We start from the raw sequence: 21,116 nt of genomic DNA, 5'->3' as shown, positions 1-21,116 counted from the left end.
GGAGGCAGATGTTAGCAACTCAAACAGGTTTAGCAGTCTAATAGCGAGCAGGTGGCAGGAATACTAATAGGTTCATCACAAACAGCTGACAAAGTGCCAGAAATCTTCACATTAACATCTCATTTAATCTATGACTAAGATTTAAAGGTCCATCCTAGAGTTTGTTAATATTTCAGGATGTTTTAACACAAATCAAATGTACTTTACATGGCTGACAACCTTTTAGATTGTGTTTTAGATTTCTTGTTGTGTTTTTCTGCACTTTTGTTAATTTTCACGTAACCATGGTTATGCAGTTCCATGTCAGTCTGCATCTACAGTTGCATTATCACACAGAAGTGACACTAAAGATTAAAGATTTTAACCCTCACTTGACTGGACATGTTGGACACGTTTTGTGGTGTAATACAGCCATGCTATCAGGACAGGTTAAGTCGGGGTACCTTTAGTGCACCAGCATCTGCAGCAGATCCAGGGTCCACTCCAGTGATGTAGATCCCCAGCCCATACTCAGCACCTCCCCTGATCATTAGGCCCAGAGAGCGACCATCATCCATATTCAGGTTTACCTGGAGGGAAGAATGACATTCAGATCTCACAGCACTGTCAATAAACCAAACTATTTCATGTAAACATGGTGTCATGATCTGCCCTGACAGGACTCTTTAGCCATCACAGACCACAAGGGCAGGACCAAAATGACTGTCTGGTCTACGCATCATCAGCTGTGCCTGCCCTCACTGTTGCTCCTGTTGTTAGCTGTTGAACTGAGCTGAAACCCAGTTCTTAAGTTAAAAGTGTAAACCTCAGGCTCTCTGTCAATGTTGTTTGCTTTCATTTCCAGCATGCAGTGTATCTTGGGATAGGTAGGAACAGGAAAAGAATGTTGCATTGATCAGGTGCATTTGAAAGAGGCTTTGAAATGGTGCAGCTTAGGTGCACTGCTGTGACACATTCAGTCTTCAAATGCAGCCTCTGAAGGATGTGGCCCCTGAAATGGGACACAGCACATGTTTGACTTTTGTTTATTTCATGTTTTACTTCCGGTCTTTGTCTAGTTTTTCCACCATTGTGATTATCTGCCCCGCCCTGTTGTGTCTCACCTGTGGCAGTTACCCTCGCTTCTCCTGTGTATTTAAGTCTCTGTCTTTCCCTGAGTCCTTGTCAGTTTGTCTGTTGACTTTCCCCAGAGTCTCCTTGTGTGTCTGTCCAGTTTTCCCTGGTGTTTCCATGTGCTTCAGTTTCTATTTTGTCCATCACTTGGATTTTCGGATTAATTTGCCTCTTGCTTCATTGTTGTGGACCCTGCCTTCTTCATGTGCATCTAAGCCTCTTGTTTTGTAAATCATTTCAACAGTATCAGCTCAATGTCTGCATCTGTATGTGGGCCCTGAAAACCTTAAAATGTGACATTGGTGTGTCACTGTGGAATTGAGACAAGTAGCGAGAGGATGCAGCAGGATGTGTCTGTCACAATCAGTGCAGTTTGTTGTTACTCTTACTGTGTTTTGTATGTGCATGTCAAAGATATCACAAGCATTGCTGTTTTTAGCATGCATGCCTGTCAAAGCTGTTTTATATATATTTTTGTCAGTTTCACTTCAACACGAATCCCCAATAAAGGTTTTTAAATGACATTATACAAAGTTATGCAAATGCTCCTCAGGTGTACTGCCCGTGGCTCACTGAGTGTGTGTTGCAACTGCTGATCTGTGTGAACCAAAAAGATTTAGCTATCAAAGAGCCTTAAATGTAGAAAATGACCTGCTGCTGGTTTGTCTTCCTTTTGCAGTGTGCATAACTGCAATAGCTTATCATCTATTACTGATGCTGTTATTAGTAATTACTATATGATTACATACTTGAGCAGCAGCAGAATGGATATTTGCTACTTCATTGTGCACTTGTAAATCATGTGGTTGGTGCTGCAGGCTCCACCTCTCACCTTCACATATTTCTCAAATATTTAATTGCCACAAATACATGACCCAGACCTCATCATGTTCAGGTCATTTCAAATATATATGTATTATCATTATATAGGACCATACTCTCTTTTTGTGAGTTCCTGCCCAAAGTTGTCCTCAAGTGAGGGGGATCATTAGGCGGACTGTTGGGAGAGGAAGCTGAGCTGAGGGTGAAGCTCTCAATTGACCTGTTCTATGGTCATGAGCTTTGGTAAATGAGGAAGACAGACATCTGGGCAACCTTGCTGCCACTATAACCTGTAGCTGGATAAATGATCACCTGTACCTACAATATATAAATAGAATAAAGCAACTCAGAACAAACCAGTTTTCACCCAGTGATCTCCTTTTTCTACAACTAGTATGATGTAAAACTGATTGTGGCAATAATTAAATAAGGCAACTCTTTCGCACATTTTACATAATAATCACTCGTGGAGATTCTGCTCCTCATAATACAAGAGGATGTTAGTTTCCTCCTGAGAGAAGCTTTTATAAGAGAGACGAAACACTCTGGAGTGTTATCTGCCACCACTGAACTGTCAGAGAGCTGAGTGCACTGTCTTTCATGGGAAGAAGAAGATTTTGATTGGTCACGATTACATCCAGGCATCCGGCCTACTCCACCTCCTCAGCCTTCATCATGGGAGCAAAGCTTAAATCTGCCTTGAATTACCAAAACTTTGTGCTCCTCATAATCACACTGTGCTCCTTTGATCATGAGCCACTGATTACTATTCACTGAATGCTTTTATGAAAATTCATTTTTCATTCTGTTGTGAGAAATAAGTACATACTAAAATAATGTGTTGTTTCAGGTAAGAGGATAGGTGACTGTGGCCAATCACATGTGGACCTACATACCGTGTCATTATGAGGAGGCGGATACTTTTCTGATATAATTTACATGCACAGTCAGTCTCTTACAAACCATCAGTGTTTGTTTAAACACCATCTCCCCCTGTAAGGTTGTTTTAGTGACTGAAACCACACATTAACGATAGGGCTGGCAGATCATAAAAATGCTCCCATGAACACACTTCCAGTAGATACAAAAGGAACATTAGAAATAATTTGAAAAAACAAATTGCTTCTTCTCTCCTTATTAATATAAGGCCAGCATTCACTGCACTTTTAGCTTCTGTCTCCACCAACTCCTGAGGGAAATCTCTCACTCCTCCAATGTTCCCCAGCTAATCGCTAACTTTGTCTGTCCTCTGGTCTGTGATGGACAGGTAGCTAACATTGGGTTTCTCAGCCTGAGTGTTGCTGCTGGAAACCAGACCATAAAACCAAACCAATGAGCCTCAGAAAGTTAAGAAGCTTCACAGAGCTGAGAGGAAATGTGGACGCCTATAAGGATTTGTCCCTTCGCATTACACATATTTGATCCATATGATAATATAGAAAATATTGATCAGTGCAGCTTTAAGTAAAATATAGTCTTTGCATTCCCAATTTATCATTTGTTACACAGGCAAAGATAGTTAAATAGTTTTTCAACATACTGTAACTATTACAAAGTGATTCTGATGGGAAATGGAAAAATTGTGAACTTCTGTTCCCTCAGAAAGTCCCCTCACAGATGAGAGGACTTGAAGGGTTGGTGCTTCATTTCTTATACAAAAGAACAATTCTAATAGACATGATTCATTTGAAAAGAGAGTTGGCATATTATATTCCAACAGGCATATCTGGCAGCGTCACTGAAAAAGATTTATATCTTCTTCCCATTGTATATAGCAGGCCATTTTTCCCTCTGTAGTAGTGAAAGATTCTCAGACCTCTGTCCAAAATCTCCACTTAGCCCCTCCTCCGGGTCATCCAAGCTCATCTGAATATAAGCAAATATAAGCAGTTTTCTGAAGCATCCTGTGTAAACTAATGTTGAATGTCACAGGTGTAAATCAGCTCCTGAGCAGCTTTTAGTGGGATGATCCATAAGTGAGCCCCATACATATCTGCAGAGATGCATTTGGCTGTGTGACTTTGCTTAGGCAGCAGTTTTAGCATAGGTCTAATTGCTACCAGATTGTCTGTGCATCATTATTGGACCAAGCTTACCAAAAGTTGTATAAAGCTTGGTGGTAACTTATTTGGTTTTAAAGATGTTGACCAATGCACTTCAAATGGGCGTGGCTCAGCACACAAACAGAACAAAGTCAACAAACATTCAGCCAGTTATCAAAAAACTTGCAGGATGAGTCAACATAAATACCTGAAACACAACCTAAAAGTTTAAGTCAAATCTAAACTGGAGCACTACAAAAGCAAAAAAAAAAAAACTGGGCTTAACACAAATCAGTCTGTAGATGAGTAAATATGGACTGTTTTTATGGGGCTTTTAATTTTGAAAAGTGGGATTTCTTTTTTGAGAATGGAAACCTCTGTTCTAGTGGCCTTGCTTACTTAAACGTAAAGTTAAGTGTGTAGATCTTTTTTCATGCATTTTGCAGTGACATAAATCATTGCCTCCAGTGTGTTGTTGGCATAAGACTAACATATATAGTAATAATGTTTTGCCCCAGTATCTTGCTGTAGGATGAAGCCCTGACCAACCAGTCTGTCTTCCTTTGTTACTTCTGATAGTGATATACAGTCCTATTTCCTGCAGTGCTGTACTGTCCTAATAATGCATCACAGGGTGTAGTAACGCAGTTTGTTCCAACACTGCATTTGTACAGACAAAGAGTTGGGAAGTCATCAACCTGTAGGAACTGTCGGCATCAACCTACAAGGCTTCACTTACTTCATTTTCAGTTGGATTGTTTTCTATTGAATCTACATGATTTTCCAGTTTTCAGTGACATAAACCTTGGGCAGTTTACCACTCGACTTTGTACCATGTTGGCGTATTCACTTGACTTGAACTGCTTGAATTTCAATAAATAAACGGATAAATGGGGCTGTTGTAAAACTTCTGGCCGGTAGTGTAAATGTGACTTAAGTTTAGAGGCACTGAAATATTCTTTATATTCTCTTATTTTTTTGCCAGCATTATATTTTTTTAACTAAGAGATCAATGTGTAATGGTTAATGATGAAAATGAACTCATGAAAACATAGTAACAAGTTCCTTTTTTCAGATTATCAATTTGAGTCAATCATCTCTTGAGAGACCCCCAGAGTCACAGGCCTATGGTGGGTGACTGTGTCGTAGGATGTTTTTTTGAAAACTTCACAACACCAAAGGTCATGATGACCGTGACTTCAGAGTAGGCTCGGACTGATAATCTGTGTAACCGGGCAAATGCCAGGTGGGCCTGTCCACATTTGGGCCAGTAGCCTCAGATTTTTTTTATGCAAATAAAAAATTTTTAAGTTATTTATTTCTGTAGGCTACATAGGCTATGTTCAGCGGCCCATGAATAGCCCTGCGGCCCGTCAAATTCAGTTGCATCCATTTGGCTTGGGGGGTTGCACAGGCCAATATACTTTATTTGCCTCTTCAGGTCAGGTTCAGAAGCAGGTGCGTGTTATGATCGCGCCCCCTACCCCCACCCCTTAAGTGGATCGGCCCATGCAGCCGCTATGTGTATGGGAAAAATTTACAGTGATAGAGTATTGGACATTGAGCATAATATTGTGTGATTGTTATTTATGGGGGGGGGGGGGGGGTCCAGAGGGAAAATTGCCAGGGCCGACCCTGCTTCAGAGAGCCATGGTCCAGTCAGGAAGTGATTGCTGTCAGACATGAGTGGGAGAACAATTACAAAAACCTTGCGATCATCCTTGATAATAAATTGTTTTGAATCTGTTTTGAATTGAATTTCAAAAATCCTGCAGCAGTACCTTTGCCTTCATAGAAAAGTGCTCTCTTCTAAAGTCTGCAATGCATTTATGTCTCTCTTCCTCTAATGTTTTATTCATTTTGAATTGTACAATGCATCATATCCTCTACAGCTGGACTTTTTTTTTCCTCCCTTACCACCACAACACACACGGACCAATTGCTCTTACCGTCCTCTCCTCCATGCCGGGCCCTTGCCTCTGGTTTGCCTCCTGACTGTCAGGCGGTGGAGATACACTCCGGCCCTGAGGGTCCACCCAGCTGTAGACGTGGTTGGTAATGTGGCCTCCAGGGATCCGACCCATAGAACACACTGACATCGCCAGCTTCTTGCATCCCTTCAGCACCTGCATCAGAAGAGGAGGGGGAGGTTATGATACATACAGTAGACCTCACGACCTCATGAGGATCCACTTAACACCCCCTCAAAATCTTGTTTCAAAGGTTAGGACACCAATAATAAACCGAAGCAAAAACAAAAGGCTTACAACCTTTATTACCCTAATTTACCACGGAGTAGACTGCACACTCTACCCAGGTAGGATTTCTGTACTGTGCATATGCCTTCGTTCCTGCTGCACCGCAATGAGACAAAACAATCTCCTAAACATGCATCTCAGAAACTTGTACATCTTGAAATTGCATGTTTTAAACTTATACTTGAGGATATAATTTAATTTCTACTTGATTAAATTTAGGCAGAGCAGCAACTTGCATGTACATACAGGATATCTGGAGCTGTTCAGCAGGATATTTTAGTCCGCCTCTCAGTCTGAAACTGGGTCTGTTCTACGCCTCTGCCCCTGACTACATCTGTGATGGATGGTGCTCATCCTGCAGTTCTCCCAGATATGTCACCATTACAGTGGCACAACAGCTTTTTGATGGGACATGAAAAGTTCTCCATTTTGTGTGACAGCTCAGTTATTTCTGTTTGGAGAGGTATGAGGATGGATGAAGGAGAGCTGCTGTGACAGGTGATCAGTCACTAAGACAGAGTAATTATAGATAATTAAACAGTTGGCTTTATGGTCTCAGAGCACTGTGTCAGATGTAGAAAAATCACAGGTCTGCTTGAGAGAGTCCAGCAGAGGACAGAAAGCCCTTTTCTTTTGGCTGATGGAAATGGCAGAGAAGGTTAGACAAGTGGTGTTGTGAAGGTTTTAGGTTTGAAAAAACAAGCTAAGACAGCCGGGGTCTGGAAGATGAATGATAGGACTTACTGTGAAATGAGCAAGAACACTGAAATGCAAATTACTCACTCATTTAAGACAAACCACAACACAACATACAACCTCTGCTCTCAACTGTTTGTCATGTGATTAGTATAATTAACAGATGGGTTTGGAGTAGATGAAAGCATGGTTAAGGTTTAGGTTTAGTATTTGGCTTTGAATCAGAAAAAGTAGATTTCATTTTTTTTGTCCAACCACATTAGGAATCTGCTGCATCTATAGACTTATAGAAAGGAGGAGATGTGATATTGTTAAATATGGAGACAGCTGCATAAATTATGCCATGGCCATCAGTCTGCATTATTTTAGAGAAGTTCAGTTTTTACTAGTAGCAGGGCACTAATATTACAATAACTGTGAGCCTCACGTGCCAGCCTAAAATCAGAGCCAGAGTTAAGATCACAACTGAGATTACAGTTAGGAACAAAATACCAACACACTGTTGTAAATCATCCATAATTTAGCGGAATCACTGGTAGCAACACATGCAACAAAAGCTTAAGCTCTGTGATTTAATGTTTCTGATCAAAATGCACCAGGTGATGTCTGATTTCATAAACAGAGACCTGTTCCTCTGACTTTCAATCAAAGAACCAGACATTTTCTAACACAGTTGCCTAATTCTATTCACTGAAGATTAAACCAGAAGAGTATCATGTCTATCCAAACATCAAAAATGCTCAAAGGTCAAGTCACACATCTTGTTGTTTGGAAAAGTAAATGTAGACACTTTCAACAACAACCTGAGTCTCCTGGAGGTTCTCAACCATCTACTGTCAGAGGTCTAAATTCTTCAGTGTGCTGTAGACAAACTAGTTCATATGAAGTAATTTCTGTATCACGTCAAAAGGCAATTCCTGTTCCCAGTGATACAAACCTGGCTCCTAAAAATTACATTTCTATACAACTAAACTGCAACAGCATGTTTTGTAGGAAAGTTGCACATACATTGATACTGAACATGTCAGTAAAATCTTAACAGGGAGTGGATTTGTTGTTCACCAAGTCTGCTTCTTACAGTACAGTATCCACATGTAGTAACTACAGCATTATTCAACTTTTCTATGGTTACGTCTTGTGATTTTAGAATTTCAAGACTCAAATGCAGCCACAACACAGGGTAAGGTACTTTAACAAAAGAGGATGTCCTATAATGACAAGCAGGCAAGCAGGTCTTTGATTGTGGTCTGGTTTAATACTGATAAAAGTCCAATGTGACTTCAGACACTAAGGGTTTATTTACATTTAACCAAAACTACCATCTTCCCCAACCTTAATCAAAGTGCTTTTACTGCCTTAACCGAGAACACAGACAGGACTCTGGATTTGAACCCTGGTCTCTTGTGTGACATTAATGTACTTTGTTCACCCACCATCCCATGTTTCCTCTGAACACAGTGACAAGAGTAGTTGTGTGACGGACAGAAAAGAGCTTGAGGGAGAAGCTCCAATCCTGCTCTCCATCCCACCTGCGACTGACAAATCACTGTGTAACGTGGGTGTGGAAGAGTGTGGAAAGGTGTTTCTACAGCAGTTTGGATGAAATGGAGAGTTATTTCTGTGGTCACATCATTATCCTTTAAAAGACAGTATACAGCTGTCAGAGAGCCTCATATTATTTATTAGCACTTTCACTATTCTACAGTGCATTGGCAAATGCAGCAAACAGAAAAACATAATGCTGCTAATTATGAGCTGACCCAGTATCAATTATGTCATAATGTCATTAATTATTTCATATGTGTCCTCTAAGAGATGGACCTCGAAGAATGAATTAAATTTGATTTCCCATGATTACCTCTGACATCACACGGTAAAGAGAAACAAGCTGTTAAAGGATGTGTCCACCATTACAGTGTCTTCTTTACCCAATTACAGCCCTGAGAAAACTGGAGGGAGTGATGGTAGTCTGCAACTAGAGCTTCACTAACATATAACAGACAGAAAATGCTGCATGACAAAGAAAGTCCCTGCAGGCGGATCCATTCACTTTGTTCAGCGTTGTATCACAAGAGTAAATTAGAGGTTGAGGCAGAAGTAGCTGCTTTCTATTCCGGGGCCAACATTTCTGCAGGCTCAGAGCCATTCAGAGATAGAGAGGCAAAGATCAGCCCCATAACCGGCAGCGACGAGTGACACTCAAGTGCAATTTGGGCTATATATGCATCCCCACGGTGCTTGAGCCAGGATGGAGTGGGTGGAAGAGGAGCTCTGAGTGGGTCTTGCATGGAGCAGGATGGGTAGGTGGATGGAGAGAGGATGGGAGGGAATTGTTGATGGATTTATTTTTGTGCTGGAGGAGAGGCGATGTGCACGACAAGAGGCCAATGCAGACATCAGCGCTGGTCGCCCAGTTTGCAGGGGCCCTACACTGTGACTGAATCGCTACTTCACCCTTAAGCCATCACTTACAGTGAAGTCTCAGTTTATTCTCTGCTCTGTCTGGAGATGAACGTAGGGTCCAGAATAGTGAATAATAGTCTGTGTAGAGAAGTAGACCATTGCAGCAGCGCACAGACACGCGAAGAGCACAGAATAACACAGGCTCTGACAGCAGTATGCTCTCTAGCTGTAAACATACTGACCTTCACATACAGAGGTAAACAAAGCTTATGTAATTGTGTGTGTGTGTGTGTGTGTGTGTGTGTGTGTGCAGCAATATACATGTCTTACATGACTGGATATTCCCTCCTCTGATGTTTTGATGGCGCTGGGTGTTGCTGTCAGCAGGTTGGGGTTGGGGTTAGGCATTTATTTATGACACATGAGGGTAAGCAGCTAGGGAATGCATTATGTATATGTATACAGTAAGACCAATGTGCGTATGTGTGCCTATGTGTGCATACGTGCGCGCATGTGAGTAGAGGAAGTATATTGAGTTAAATTGATTGTCACCTCAAATCTCCTGAGCCAGCTGCTTTCCTTTACTAGTTCATTTATCACAGTTGCTGCACCTGATTTCTCTCTCTCTCTCTCTCTCTCTTTCCTTTTGTATACATGCATGCAGTGTGTATGCATGTATACTACAATACGCCTCTGCATTTATCGCTGCTCCTCCACATTAGGGAGCTGATTCCCACTGGCCCCTCCCTCACACTGATGCCTGTTACCTAGAATATGCACTTTGAAAAATGGAGAGCTGTGTTCAAGGACACTTAACAGCAGAAGCATCCAGCAGTGGAGTTTTAATAGGGAAAGCAGCCAAAGGAGCTGAGCAGTCAACAAGATTTGTTCTATAACAAGCGGTCACATGACGTTGGCCTCGTCAAACTGACAGCAAAGGATAACCTCACCCCCTGAAATCCTTCTTCCTCCTCCTCCTCCTCCTCCTCCATGGAGCAATCTGAGGCAGAGTTGCTTTTTTTGGAGCTTGCTGAAGGCCTGATGTGATTGATGTGATTATGTAATCTTATTTTTGCATACACACAAGTAGAATGAAGCAGTCATTGTTTAATTAAAATTAATTTAATTTGGCATATCCAAATGAAAATGCTTATTACAGAAGAATTGTAAGGCCAAAATGCACATATGAGACATCATTTGAAAGGTAACCTCATCAATTGTTTTGAAAATGTGCTTTTACCACCTAAACTACATGAGCTCATACATGGCCCAGAAAATGTATATTTTGTGCTCACCTAAAAAAGTCATATTTAATAACAATAACTAGGACATAACCACGAGGCAGGGACTCAAATGCTCGACTCAGACACAAAAATAGGTTTCAAAAGTCTCATCACCCAGCAAAAAGGGTTGGTACATGAGAGAGCAAACAAACACAGGCAGACAAATTAAAAGGAATGAAGTGAGGCAAGGTCAAAAAACTGAGCTGAAGTCACACAGGGAAACAGACTACAAAAGGGTGGAACTCTTGTCACTATAGGAACCAAGACAAACTGGCACAAGGGGAAGGGAAGACAGGCTAAATACCCTCAGCATATACATGCATATATAAATCCCAACAGTGTTTAATTCAACACCTAATGGTACTTATACTCCACCTTATATAACACTTTAAATGGCTCTGGCAGACACTGTGCAGTGGACGGGTCAGATGTGTTTGTGCCTGAGCACTGTGAGAAGACAGGGGGAGGAGCAGATCACTTTGGGGGTGGGCTGTAGGTTAGAGAACGATATTGATGTTTTCTTTGCCATTTTTTTATCAGCTGTAAAAACGAAACTTCAATTTTAACCCATAGCTACCACAGGCCTGGGGCTGATCCGTGTACTTTTTGACTTAGTATAGTGAACATTAAATTCAGTTACCTGTTAAATACCACTGTTTTTAGATGGACCGCAACAGCAGGGCCAGCCCTATAATTGCAAATGTCTCTGACTGGCTGACTGACTTGCTGAATGGCTGACTGGCTGACTGACTGAGTGATGGTATTTCCACCACTGCTCAGCTTAGTGCCAAGCTGCCGTCCACCGAGCCGCTGACATCTGCTTTGCTGCATGTCACTCTCTTTCTCTCTCTCTCTCTCTCTACGATTTTTCTGTGACTCTCTCTCACTTTGACTGTAATAAAGGCAAAAGCCTTAAAAGATAACTTAAAAAAGGAAAGACGGTCTGTCTCTTCTAACGTTCTCTCTGAGTGATCATTTTATAAGTGAACCCAGCTGAAATCACAGCTCAGTCTTTGGCTTTGATTTATGTGTTTGGTGATTTTGTCAGTAAACGTCACAGTTATAAAATCAGGATTTGACCATAGGCCATCCAGCCATACGCTTACGTTTTGACCCAGTCTTGTTTAGGTAGTGGACTAATAAATCAACAGATGCCATAACACCCATAACACTATCTTAACTCATAAGTATCTGAAAAAGTGGGGAAATCTTAGATATTTCAGCATTAACATTCAAACCTCCTTTACAACACAAAAGGTAATGACTAATTCAAGTCCTTAAAGATAACAACATTTCAGAACAGGTTGTCCTAGACTTGTTATTCCCAGGTCCAGGTTCACTTGAAATTCACATAGTATGTTTATTTCTGTCATTTATGCTTCAATGTGTACCACAAAATATTTGAAATATTTATGTAAAGCACATATGCCTTTCAGAAGTTTTTTTTTTTTGGAAACATATTTTAATATGTAAGCACATTACTTCAGGGACACAACAACCCCTCAAAAACAAATAGGACTTTTAAATGCTGTCAGCCTAATGGTTTATTAACACAGAAGATCTGTATTTACATTTCAATAAAAAACTGTACACAGTAACAGATCAAAGACATAAAGAAGTAAACTTTAGGAAATTGCTTTTTAACAGAGCAAAAAAACCCCAATATTTTTGCATCAAACATTTTTACCTTCAGTGAGCCAACAGTGTTGCAGCTCCCCTTTTCCCCTTGATTTCACATTTTAAACTAGCTCTACCCCGGCCTGTTATCATTATTAACAATCTGATAATGTAAGGCTGGTGATATTAGGTAGCTTATTGTATATTGTATATTCTTACAGGAGTAGAGCAGCTCCTTTCAGCAATAGCTCAGTAGTAGGTTGTGTGCATAACAAGAGAGAGAGAGATACTTTTTATTATTAAGATCAGCTTATGTACTTTCATGTAGGGTAGTGCAGTGTCATGATTTCTGAGGTAAATGCACCATCAGTGGGCTAAATTTTAATACATGTGAATGACCACTAAGCGTTTTCTCCCACAGGAGCATCATTTAAAGGATGGTAGAATTTATACCTGTGAGACCTGGGTTGATTCCAAAATTTCATTTAGCTTTCCACCATTAATTACATAATCAAATTCATGTGAAAGCACAAGACAGTTTTATATGGAAATAAGAAAAATATGAAATTGAATGTGTTTTTGTTCAGAAACAATAACTTGTTCACATTTTCCCCTTCCATTTAGCTTATCTGGCTTACTAACTTCCAGAAAATCAAAAATGGCATTTTTTTTTTTCAAGGAAATATCCCCCCCTCTTGAGTGACACTGGGAGTCAAACAGTGACATGTTTACATTTTTCCCTTTCATTGCACTTTTCCTCACACATGGCTCCTCTTCACCACCTCCAGCATCTAGGCTCCAGGGGAAGATTACTCTAATTGGAAGTACCTTAAACCTAAGGACCACTTCCATGGTGATCCACTTCCTGCCAGGGTCTAAGCACCAAAGTTTTTTTTACATCTGTCCACAATAACTTTCATTTACTTTGATTTCTTACCCTTGTTGTTCCTCTTATTAGTCCCTCCTGATTTAACTGCCTTTGAGAAAATCCTTTCTGCAGGTACAGATGACACAGTGACTCCCAGGTATTTCTTGGCAAGCTTGCTTAGAGAGGAGTCTGCTTGCTCTGTCTTTTTCCACCAAAGTAGTGGACCTAGATTCCGTGAAATTACCCTCTCTTTTATTAACGCATCAGTGTCGGTGGTGCAAGCATCTGAGTATCAAACTCTGCCCATATTCCACCCTTTGCAGCACACTAAGATGCAGCAGCCCCTGCAGGGAAGCTTGAGGTAGTCACAGGAGCTGACACTGAAGTAGCTGAGGTCTTGTTCACTGACTGCATTCCAGTGGTGAGTCGCATTTTCAGGTGCTGAACATTTGCTATGTCGTGGAACCCCAGATTTATAAATCCTGTATCCAGGAATTTGCTGACAGCGAGATCATAAAAGGTTTCAATATTAACTGGCTACCAGGACAACAGCCAACCCCCGTCTGGCCCAAGGACTGCTGCTGAGAGGGAAACGAAGGTGAACAGCACAGACATGCAAACAAGTAGAGTGAAGCTAGTGAGTGAACATTCCTATGTTGTAAATTGACACCTGACACCATTAATGTGAAGGAATTTTTCTCCTTCTAGTCCTCTCTTATTTTGTAGGCACACACTTACACCACAAGGCTGTATCCACACTAATACCTTTTCATTTTAAAATAATGTATTACAGTGGAAACGATCTCCGTCCAGTCGACTGTTTTAGCTCTGTATCAGAAACCATCTCCGTACACACTAACACACTTTAAAACACATACATGCATGGCCAGTCATGTACACGGGGCATGAGCGTAGCGATGTAAACAAGAAGATTGTCTACTGTGTCTACTCTGCAATTGATTAGTTATATAAAATATTGTGGACTTGGAACAGCTAAGACAGTTGTAGCATTAAAAGGTAGAATCTAACTGCATAACAGCTGCTAGCAAAGACAACACAGTCAGGAACACTTGTAATTTTCTCCCGTCCACACTACAACACAACCCTGCAGTTTTCAAACTAAAACAGGTCCAGCAGCATTTTCAAAAGTCTCCATTTTAGGTGACTCAAGAACACCAGGGGTAAAACATAGCATAAGAGATACATTTTAAAACTAAAATGTAGTATGAACATAGCCCAAGAGTGCAGGTCATGAATACCGCATAGTGTTATGCAGTGGTTCACTGTTTAGCCACAATTATGACTGATAGTGTCCAGCTGAAGATCTTTAACCCTCCTGTTATGTTCCGGGTCAAATTGACCTGTTTAAAAGTTTGAAGATCTAGGAAAAATAGTTAAAAGTATTTTTTCAGTATGAAACTTCTTCTGCTTGCCTTAATTAGTGTAATCAACATATAATATGAAAATGGTTCATCTCACATATTTGCAACCACCCCCTGCATGTTTATATCACATAGATACTGTTCAGGGCAATTTGATCCAGCAGTCAAACTGGAGGTAAAAGGGTGTCAGAAATGTCGACTATTTTTTTCTTTGCAACTGTGAGACATATTTCATCCCAATCACTCACTCTCACTCTCTCTCTCTCTCTCTCTCACACACACACACACACACACACACACACACACACACACACACACACACACACACACACACACACACATACACACACACACACACAGGTGCAGGTGTTATGATATTTGACAAGAACCATTTATGTTCTCGCGGGAAAACTCCACCCACATTCAGTGGACACTCAACAGGGGAGGGGCAAAACATATAAAAGATTCTCTGCATGGGAGTCCTACCAACATTACACCCTGTCAGGCAAACCTTTACAAAATGAGCAGCAGAAGCAAAAGGATGACAGTCCAGGAGGCTCTGGAAGTCATCATTGATCATGACAGTGAAATGGAGGAGGATGTGTCTGAAGATGAAGACCATCTTGAGCTAAATTCTGATTCTAATGATTCTGATTTTGAACCAGATGAGGGAATTGCTATTCCTATTCCTCCAAGCAAGACATTCATGTCAAAAAATGGTGAAATACAGTGGTCTTCATCCCCAAATATGCGTCAGGCAAAACTGTCTGCAGAAAACATAATCAAGACAGTGCCAGGGCCCACTAGGATGGCAGTGACTCGTGTGACTGACATCAAGTCAACTTTTGAGCTGGTCATGCCAGATTCAATACAGAAAATCATTCTGGAAATGACTAATCTGGAAGGGAGGTGTGTTTTTAGGGAGAATTGGAAGGTGCTAGACAAAACACGTTTAGATACATATTTGGGGCTCCTCATCCTTGCTGGGGTCTATAAGTCGAAGGATGAATCGACAGCCAGTCTGTGGGATGCAGAGACAGGCAGGGCTATATTTCGAGCCACAATGTCTCTGGAGACTTTTCACATTTTCTCCAGAGTAATCCGATTTGATAATCGAGAGACAAGGGCTGGTAGACGGGAGAGAGACAAGCTGGCAGCTATTAGGACTGTGTGGGACAAGTGGGTAGAGCAACTTCCACTACTCTATAACCCAGGCCCTAATATCACAGTGGGTGAAAGGCTGGTGGCATTCAGAGGTCGCTGCCCATTTAGGCAATACATGCCTTCCAAACCAGCTAAATATGGAATAAAAATCTGGGCAGCATGTGATGCTAACACCAGCTATGCATTGAACATGCAGGTTTACACTGGAAAGCCAGTTGGAGGAGCCCCAAAGAAGAATCAGGGCACAAGGGTGGTGCTCGACATGGCACAGGGTTATTACAATGTTATGTAAAACTATTGTGTTTCATATGTTGGTCTTTCAAAAGCAATAAAGTGGTGAAACATTTAAAAAAAAGTTTGAACATGCATTTTTTTTATGAAAAACGAGTGAATTATCCTAATTGAACCATTACCTGTTAGAGGTAAGGAACACCATTGCACTAAATCTTGATAGAATAGTTAGTAATGGCGTTAGTAATGAAATATTCACAGTGCTTGTTAGGATTTTTTTGGTTTCGGACATCTTTTGGATAATTAAACATGCACTGGGTCAAATTGACCCGGGAACACCATTGCTGTTCCTGACAAATGAACATAACAGGAGGGTTAAAATCTTTATCCTCCATTGCTATGGTAACCAATGTCTTATAGATAAGGATGTAGGGGAAAAGCAAACAACCAGCTCCAAAAGAGGATGAATGAAGGGCATGAAATACTGTATGTACCGGTAGGTAAAATATGTGAGTATGTTCAGATTTAAGGGACCAGTAGAATCTTCCCACATACAGGTTGACACTACAGACTGGTCTTACTTGGGTAAGGTACAGAATTGTGTTGAAACAATGTGATCCCTGCAAATACATATACACCCTGTAGGACAAGACAGCTTTAGAAAACTGATGTGGCATTACTGCTTGTAGGCATTGTACTGCTCATGTTGATGCGCATCAAGTTTTCAATTACTACTCCTGCCTGAGACGTGTGGCTCTGAACTCCCGGGGAATATCCTTTCTTCAGCTCACAAGAGTATCCACCACAGTTCACTGTCGCTGGATCAGCTTAGCCCACAAAACATCATCGCTGTTTATGCACATAAAAAACATATAGAGAACAATATAGCTTAATTATATGAAATGGACTTGACTAATAATCTTAGTGGTGAGGAGTGGGAATGAATAGGGATAATAGGGAATATTTTTTTATGCTATATCAATGTTTTACATTACGTTATATTTTTTGTAGTTGATATTATACGTCTGTTTTTATCAAATTAGACCTAATAAATCTCCTGTCAGTTTTTATTTTGTTCGGTTGTTTGATTCTAAGTCCAATAAGTAAATAAACTTTGTAATCTTGGTCAAATTCTTTGCCTCTGTCCATCATTTACTGTCATTACAAAGGATTTGGGGGCTTGTGCAGGGTTTGCATTGGGTATTAAAGGTGCAGTATAACCTGAATATTTTAAAAAGGACCAAAAGTGATACAACCAATCAAAAACACAAATACAGCACATTACATTCTAATCACTAATGTAACTTTTCAGTTTCACTGTGCTGAATCATAAATGATATCACAGGTTGAATCATTACAGGGGTTCTGCCAGATGATTGTGATTAACACCATATTTCCCCAAACTGAGCAAAATTTTCCATCTGTAAATCCCTCTTCTCCATACACTTTGATTTTATTTGTTATTTACAGCTGAGCCTCAGGGACACAGAACAGAGAGGGCCTCAGCTCCCACAATCCTCATTTCACACAGAAATAAACCGATGTAGATTGATGCTCTCTCTGCAGAGGAAACATCACTGAAATGCCCCATGAATATCTCTTCCCATTTCAAGTTTAATGTGGTGAGGCAGATTTTCACACTCCTCTGTGGAGAGTGTTTGGGTTTCATATTCTGTCAGAGTTTCTAAAAAAGAATACACAACTGAATGCACAACTCTCACCAGGGAGAGAGAGAAGGCTGGTGAGAGAGAGAGATCAAGAAGGAATGTGAGAGAGAGACAGGAAGAGAGAGAGTCTGAGAGGCAAACATGAGGAGTTAGTCGAGGAGTTTACACAAGTGTTGCGACTCGGATCAAGGTGACAGCTCAGACAGAGGGAAACAGAGCATACAGTGAGAGGCGCAGTTTGGTAAAGTGGTGTATTTCAGCAGACACTACAGTGCAGATGAAAGGCCTGAAACAAACATGTTTTATTAAAGATGCAAAAGTTAACACCTGCTGTGGATGGCAACAGTCAGTGGAGGGAACCCTGCTGGCCTCCTTCTGGACTGAGGCGTTCAAACTGCACCAACTTTTTCATCTGCACACACCTGACCCAGTCCCTGCTTAAAGTGGTCATGACCGTCAGATTATCTGTGGGGGAATATTACAAAAATGTTCAGATTTGGTCTCCCTTGATTTCCCTGCCAGATGGTTTCAGACTGGACTCTCAGTGACGGATTTACTTAGAAAGTAGCATCAGCAAACGTGCCCTGTGGTTTTGGTTGAGTTTGCAGGTGCAGCCTGTGTGTTCAGCTCCTGGTTTACTGAGACAGCATCCACAGCTGAGCTGATCCTGATCCTGCCCTCAACAGGCAGTCTGTGAGTGAGGCCCTGCTCATCAGCATAGTTCAGACGTGGGGTTTCTATGAACTCACCAAATTCAGCAAAAAAATCATCATTTAGTGATCTTGATTATAAAATATGTAGTTGGGTTATAAAAACCTGAGAAAAACTGTTTCAATATTATTTCTAAAATTATTATATCATAATCTTTAATCAATACATTTAGAGACAATAAACACATTCATGGAAAAGAGAATGGAGTGATACAACATGACAGTGGGGAAAGAGAGAGAGAGTGAGAGAGAGAGACAGTAGTTGGGAGCAGGAGGAGGTGGAGATTCAACATTCAAGATTAAATTTGTCTTCATACAAAAATATATGAATGTGTTAATAAATATGATAAATAACACACAAGATTCATAAATAACAAACAGCGAATAGGTCCTCTAAAAATACATAACATTTCACATTTCACATACAAAAACATACATGGGCCTATATGCACATGCATATGTACTGTATTACATCTGAACCTCTCACCAGTGGGCAGTGTGTGGTACTCAGCACGTACAACATGGGATGGGTCAATTACTATCCTGCTGGCTTGCCTCTGGGTGGCCTGTTTGTCAGTAGACCGCAGGGACAAATGCTGCTTTATCTGAATCCTCTTCCATACAGTCTGCATCAGTCATACCAGTTTCGACTTCAGCTGCACAGAGCCACATGTGATGAGGCTCTTTAAAACTGCCTGATAGGAAATGAACATCAATTATTGATCAGCGCTGTGAGTCGATGTAGAAAATGCCGTCATCTGCTCTAGAGATTGTCCTCATTTGTTTTCCATGTTAATGGGTTGACCATAAAAACACCTGTGAAGACCTGTGAGATGGTGTAGTTGTGGGTGACCACAGACCTGCGGTCACCTCCTCCCCTGGGGTCAAACACCATCTCCTCCATCTTTTTAACATTCAAGACAAGGTGGTTGTCCTCACACCATTTCACACACCCTTGTATCTCTGAATATTAATAGATCACTATCCTTTTTCATTAAAGCTAAGATGGCAGCATCATCAGAGAATTTGGGACATGGGGAGTGTACAGGAGGTTTGGTTTTGAGGAGCTGTAGCTGTAGTTGCAGTTGTAGCACAAAGAGCCTGTGGTGCACATACATTGCACTGTAGGTTCAGAACTATACTGCAAATTGCTAACTAACTAGCTAACTATCTGCTCTGGTTGTCAGCATCACTGCTATTGCTTATTCAGCAGATAACAAGATACAGGAGTGTATTATCTCCTTGTACAAGGGAAGAGTATTGTTTTTGAGTTTACAAGTTCTGTGTTAAATTGTCGTGAATGTCTTGTAATTTTATGGCACCATAGTTTGTTCGTGTGGATGGACTGAAGTGGTTCAACAGAAAGAAAAATTCCTGTAGAGATGTTTTATTTGTATTTCATTGTTTTGTTTAGTCATTTTCATTCCTTTGAAATTGTAGCTATGAGATAGTACTCCACTTGAGCTTTATTACGCCAAGATGCGGGTAGTTGAAACAACTTATTTTCAGTCAGAAGAACAGTAAACCATACTGAGGAGTAAAATATACATTGTGCAACTGGAATATGATGTTAATTGTGAACAGTACTTGGAGGTCAGTTTATAGGCATGTGTGTTTAGTTTGATACAGGCATATGTTTTGTTTGATGACAGTGATCTTGACTGTGAAGAATATTTTGTGAAGCAAAACAGCGACTGGCCCAGGTTCCCCCTCTAGACCTGAGGCCAGTAACACTATCTATCTCTCTCTCTCCCGCTGTGCAAACAATCTATATACTAAACTGTTCCTGAAAGGAGCGGCTCTACTCCTGTAACAACATTCTGTCTCAAACTTCTCAAATTTACAGGAGATCTTGCACAGAGATAATAAATCAGTGTAATCTGCTCATTTACTTGCTACTGCTGCCTCTAACACATAACGATCAAATTTAGTTTCCACACGTCATTGCATGCGTATGGTGTGTGCAATATAACAGATCTCAGAATGGTAGAAGCTGAGTCAAGAGTGACTTTAAGCAGCGATGGTTGACAAGCTTCAGCCTTCGTCAGTATAGATATGATGGCTGGTAATCAAGCCAGCTTTAGCCTGCTGCAACCACAAGTGGGCAGGAAATTACATGATGGATGCAAACAGGCAACATCAGATTTTCTATGGGATTTAACACTGTTCCAAGGAGAGATATTGCTTCTGCTTCAGTATCATTCTATGTCTGTTCTTAGCTTTAACTGAGCAAGCACTGCTCTGCTTGCCCTGATGGCATGCTCCTGGTAACAACACATATAACACCAGTGCCTGATTTGAAATCATGTCAGTCTGCATGAGACTTGATTTTGTTTCTCATGACAATTTAACAAAATAAGACATTTAAATTTTCAAATAGTACAATAACAGTATACAACAGCAACTTAAAAACGAAATAAATCTAGGAATAAATAACGCCTGTAAAAAACTTAAAGTGAGTTAGTGTTGTCTTTCCCCAATGTATCCCACCCAAATTTAAGTGGTGCAAATTACCTAACAAATTAGCAAATAATCAAATGACCAAATCAGTTACATACAGTTAATCATTGACTTTTGACTCTTTTTGGGGAGTGGAAACGCCAGATACGCCAGAAAAAAAGCCATGCCTTGGCAGAGGAGAAAGACTTAATTAATAATTTGGTGAGCCTCTAACTTTTCCTGACGTGCCATCATCAGGTTATTTATCCTGGACACTTTGGTGTATGACTGAATATTACAAATTTGGTGACATTCCCATTAGCCTCAGCTGTAGTAACTAGCAAATGTTAGCATGCTGACATGCACTGATGTACCGTGCGCATGATTGGAAACTCTTAAGCTAGTCTTACAGTTTTCATTA

The 21,116-nt window shown here is 40.7% G+C and overlaps 1 protein-coding gene across 1 annotated transcript in view; it reads right to left on the bottom strand.

Annotated features, from left to right (window-relative positions):
- The window catches only part of whrnb (whirlin b), a 72,227-nt gene that overhangs the window by 39,348 nt on the left and 11,763 nt on the right, over positions 1–21,116 (bottom strand). The window contains exons 2-3 of the mRNA XM_071481842.1: positions 5,927–6,103; positions 444–569 (exon numbers count right to left, since the gene is read on the bottom strand). Of these exons, the coding sequence (XP_071337943.1) occupies positions 444–569; positions 5,927–6,103 (303 nt within the window). The remainder of the gene's footprint in view (positions 1–443; positions 570–5,926; positions 6,104–21,116) is intronic.

This window comes from Trachinotus anak, unplaced genomic scaffold, assembly GCF_046630095.1.
Source record: "Trachinotus anak isolate AG129_WGS33_773 ecotype Australia unplaced genomic scaffold, CSIRO_AGI_Tana_v1 ptg000008l, whole genome shotgun sequence".
NCBI lineage: Eukaryota > Metazoa > Chordata > Actinopteri > Carangiformes > Carangidae > Trachinotus > Trachinotus anak.
This window is presented reverse-complemented; position numbering and strand designations above follow the sequence as displayed.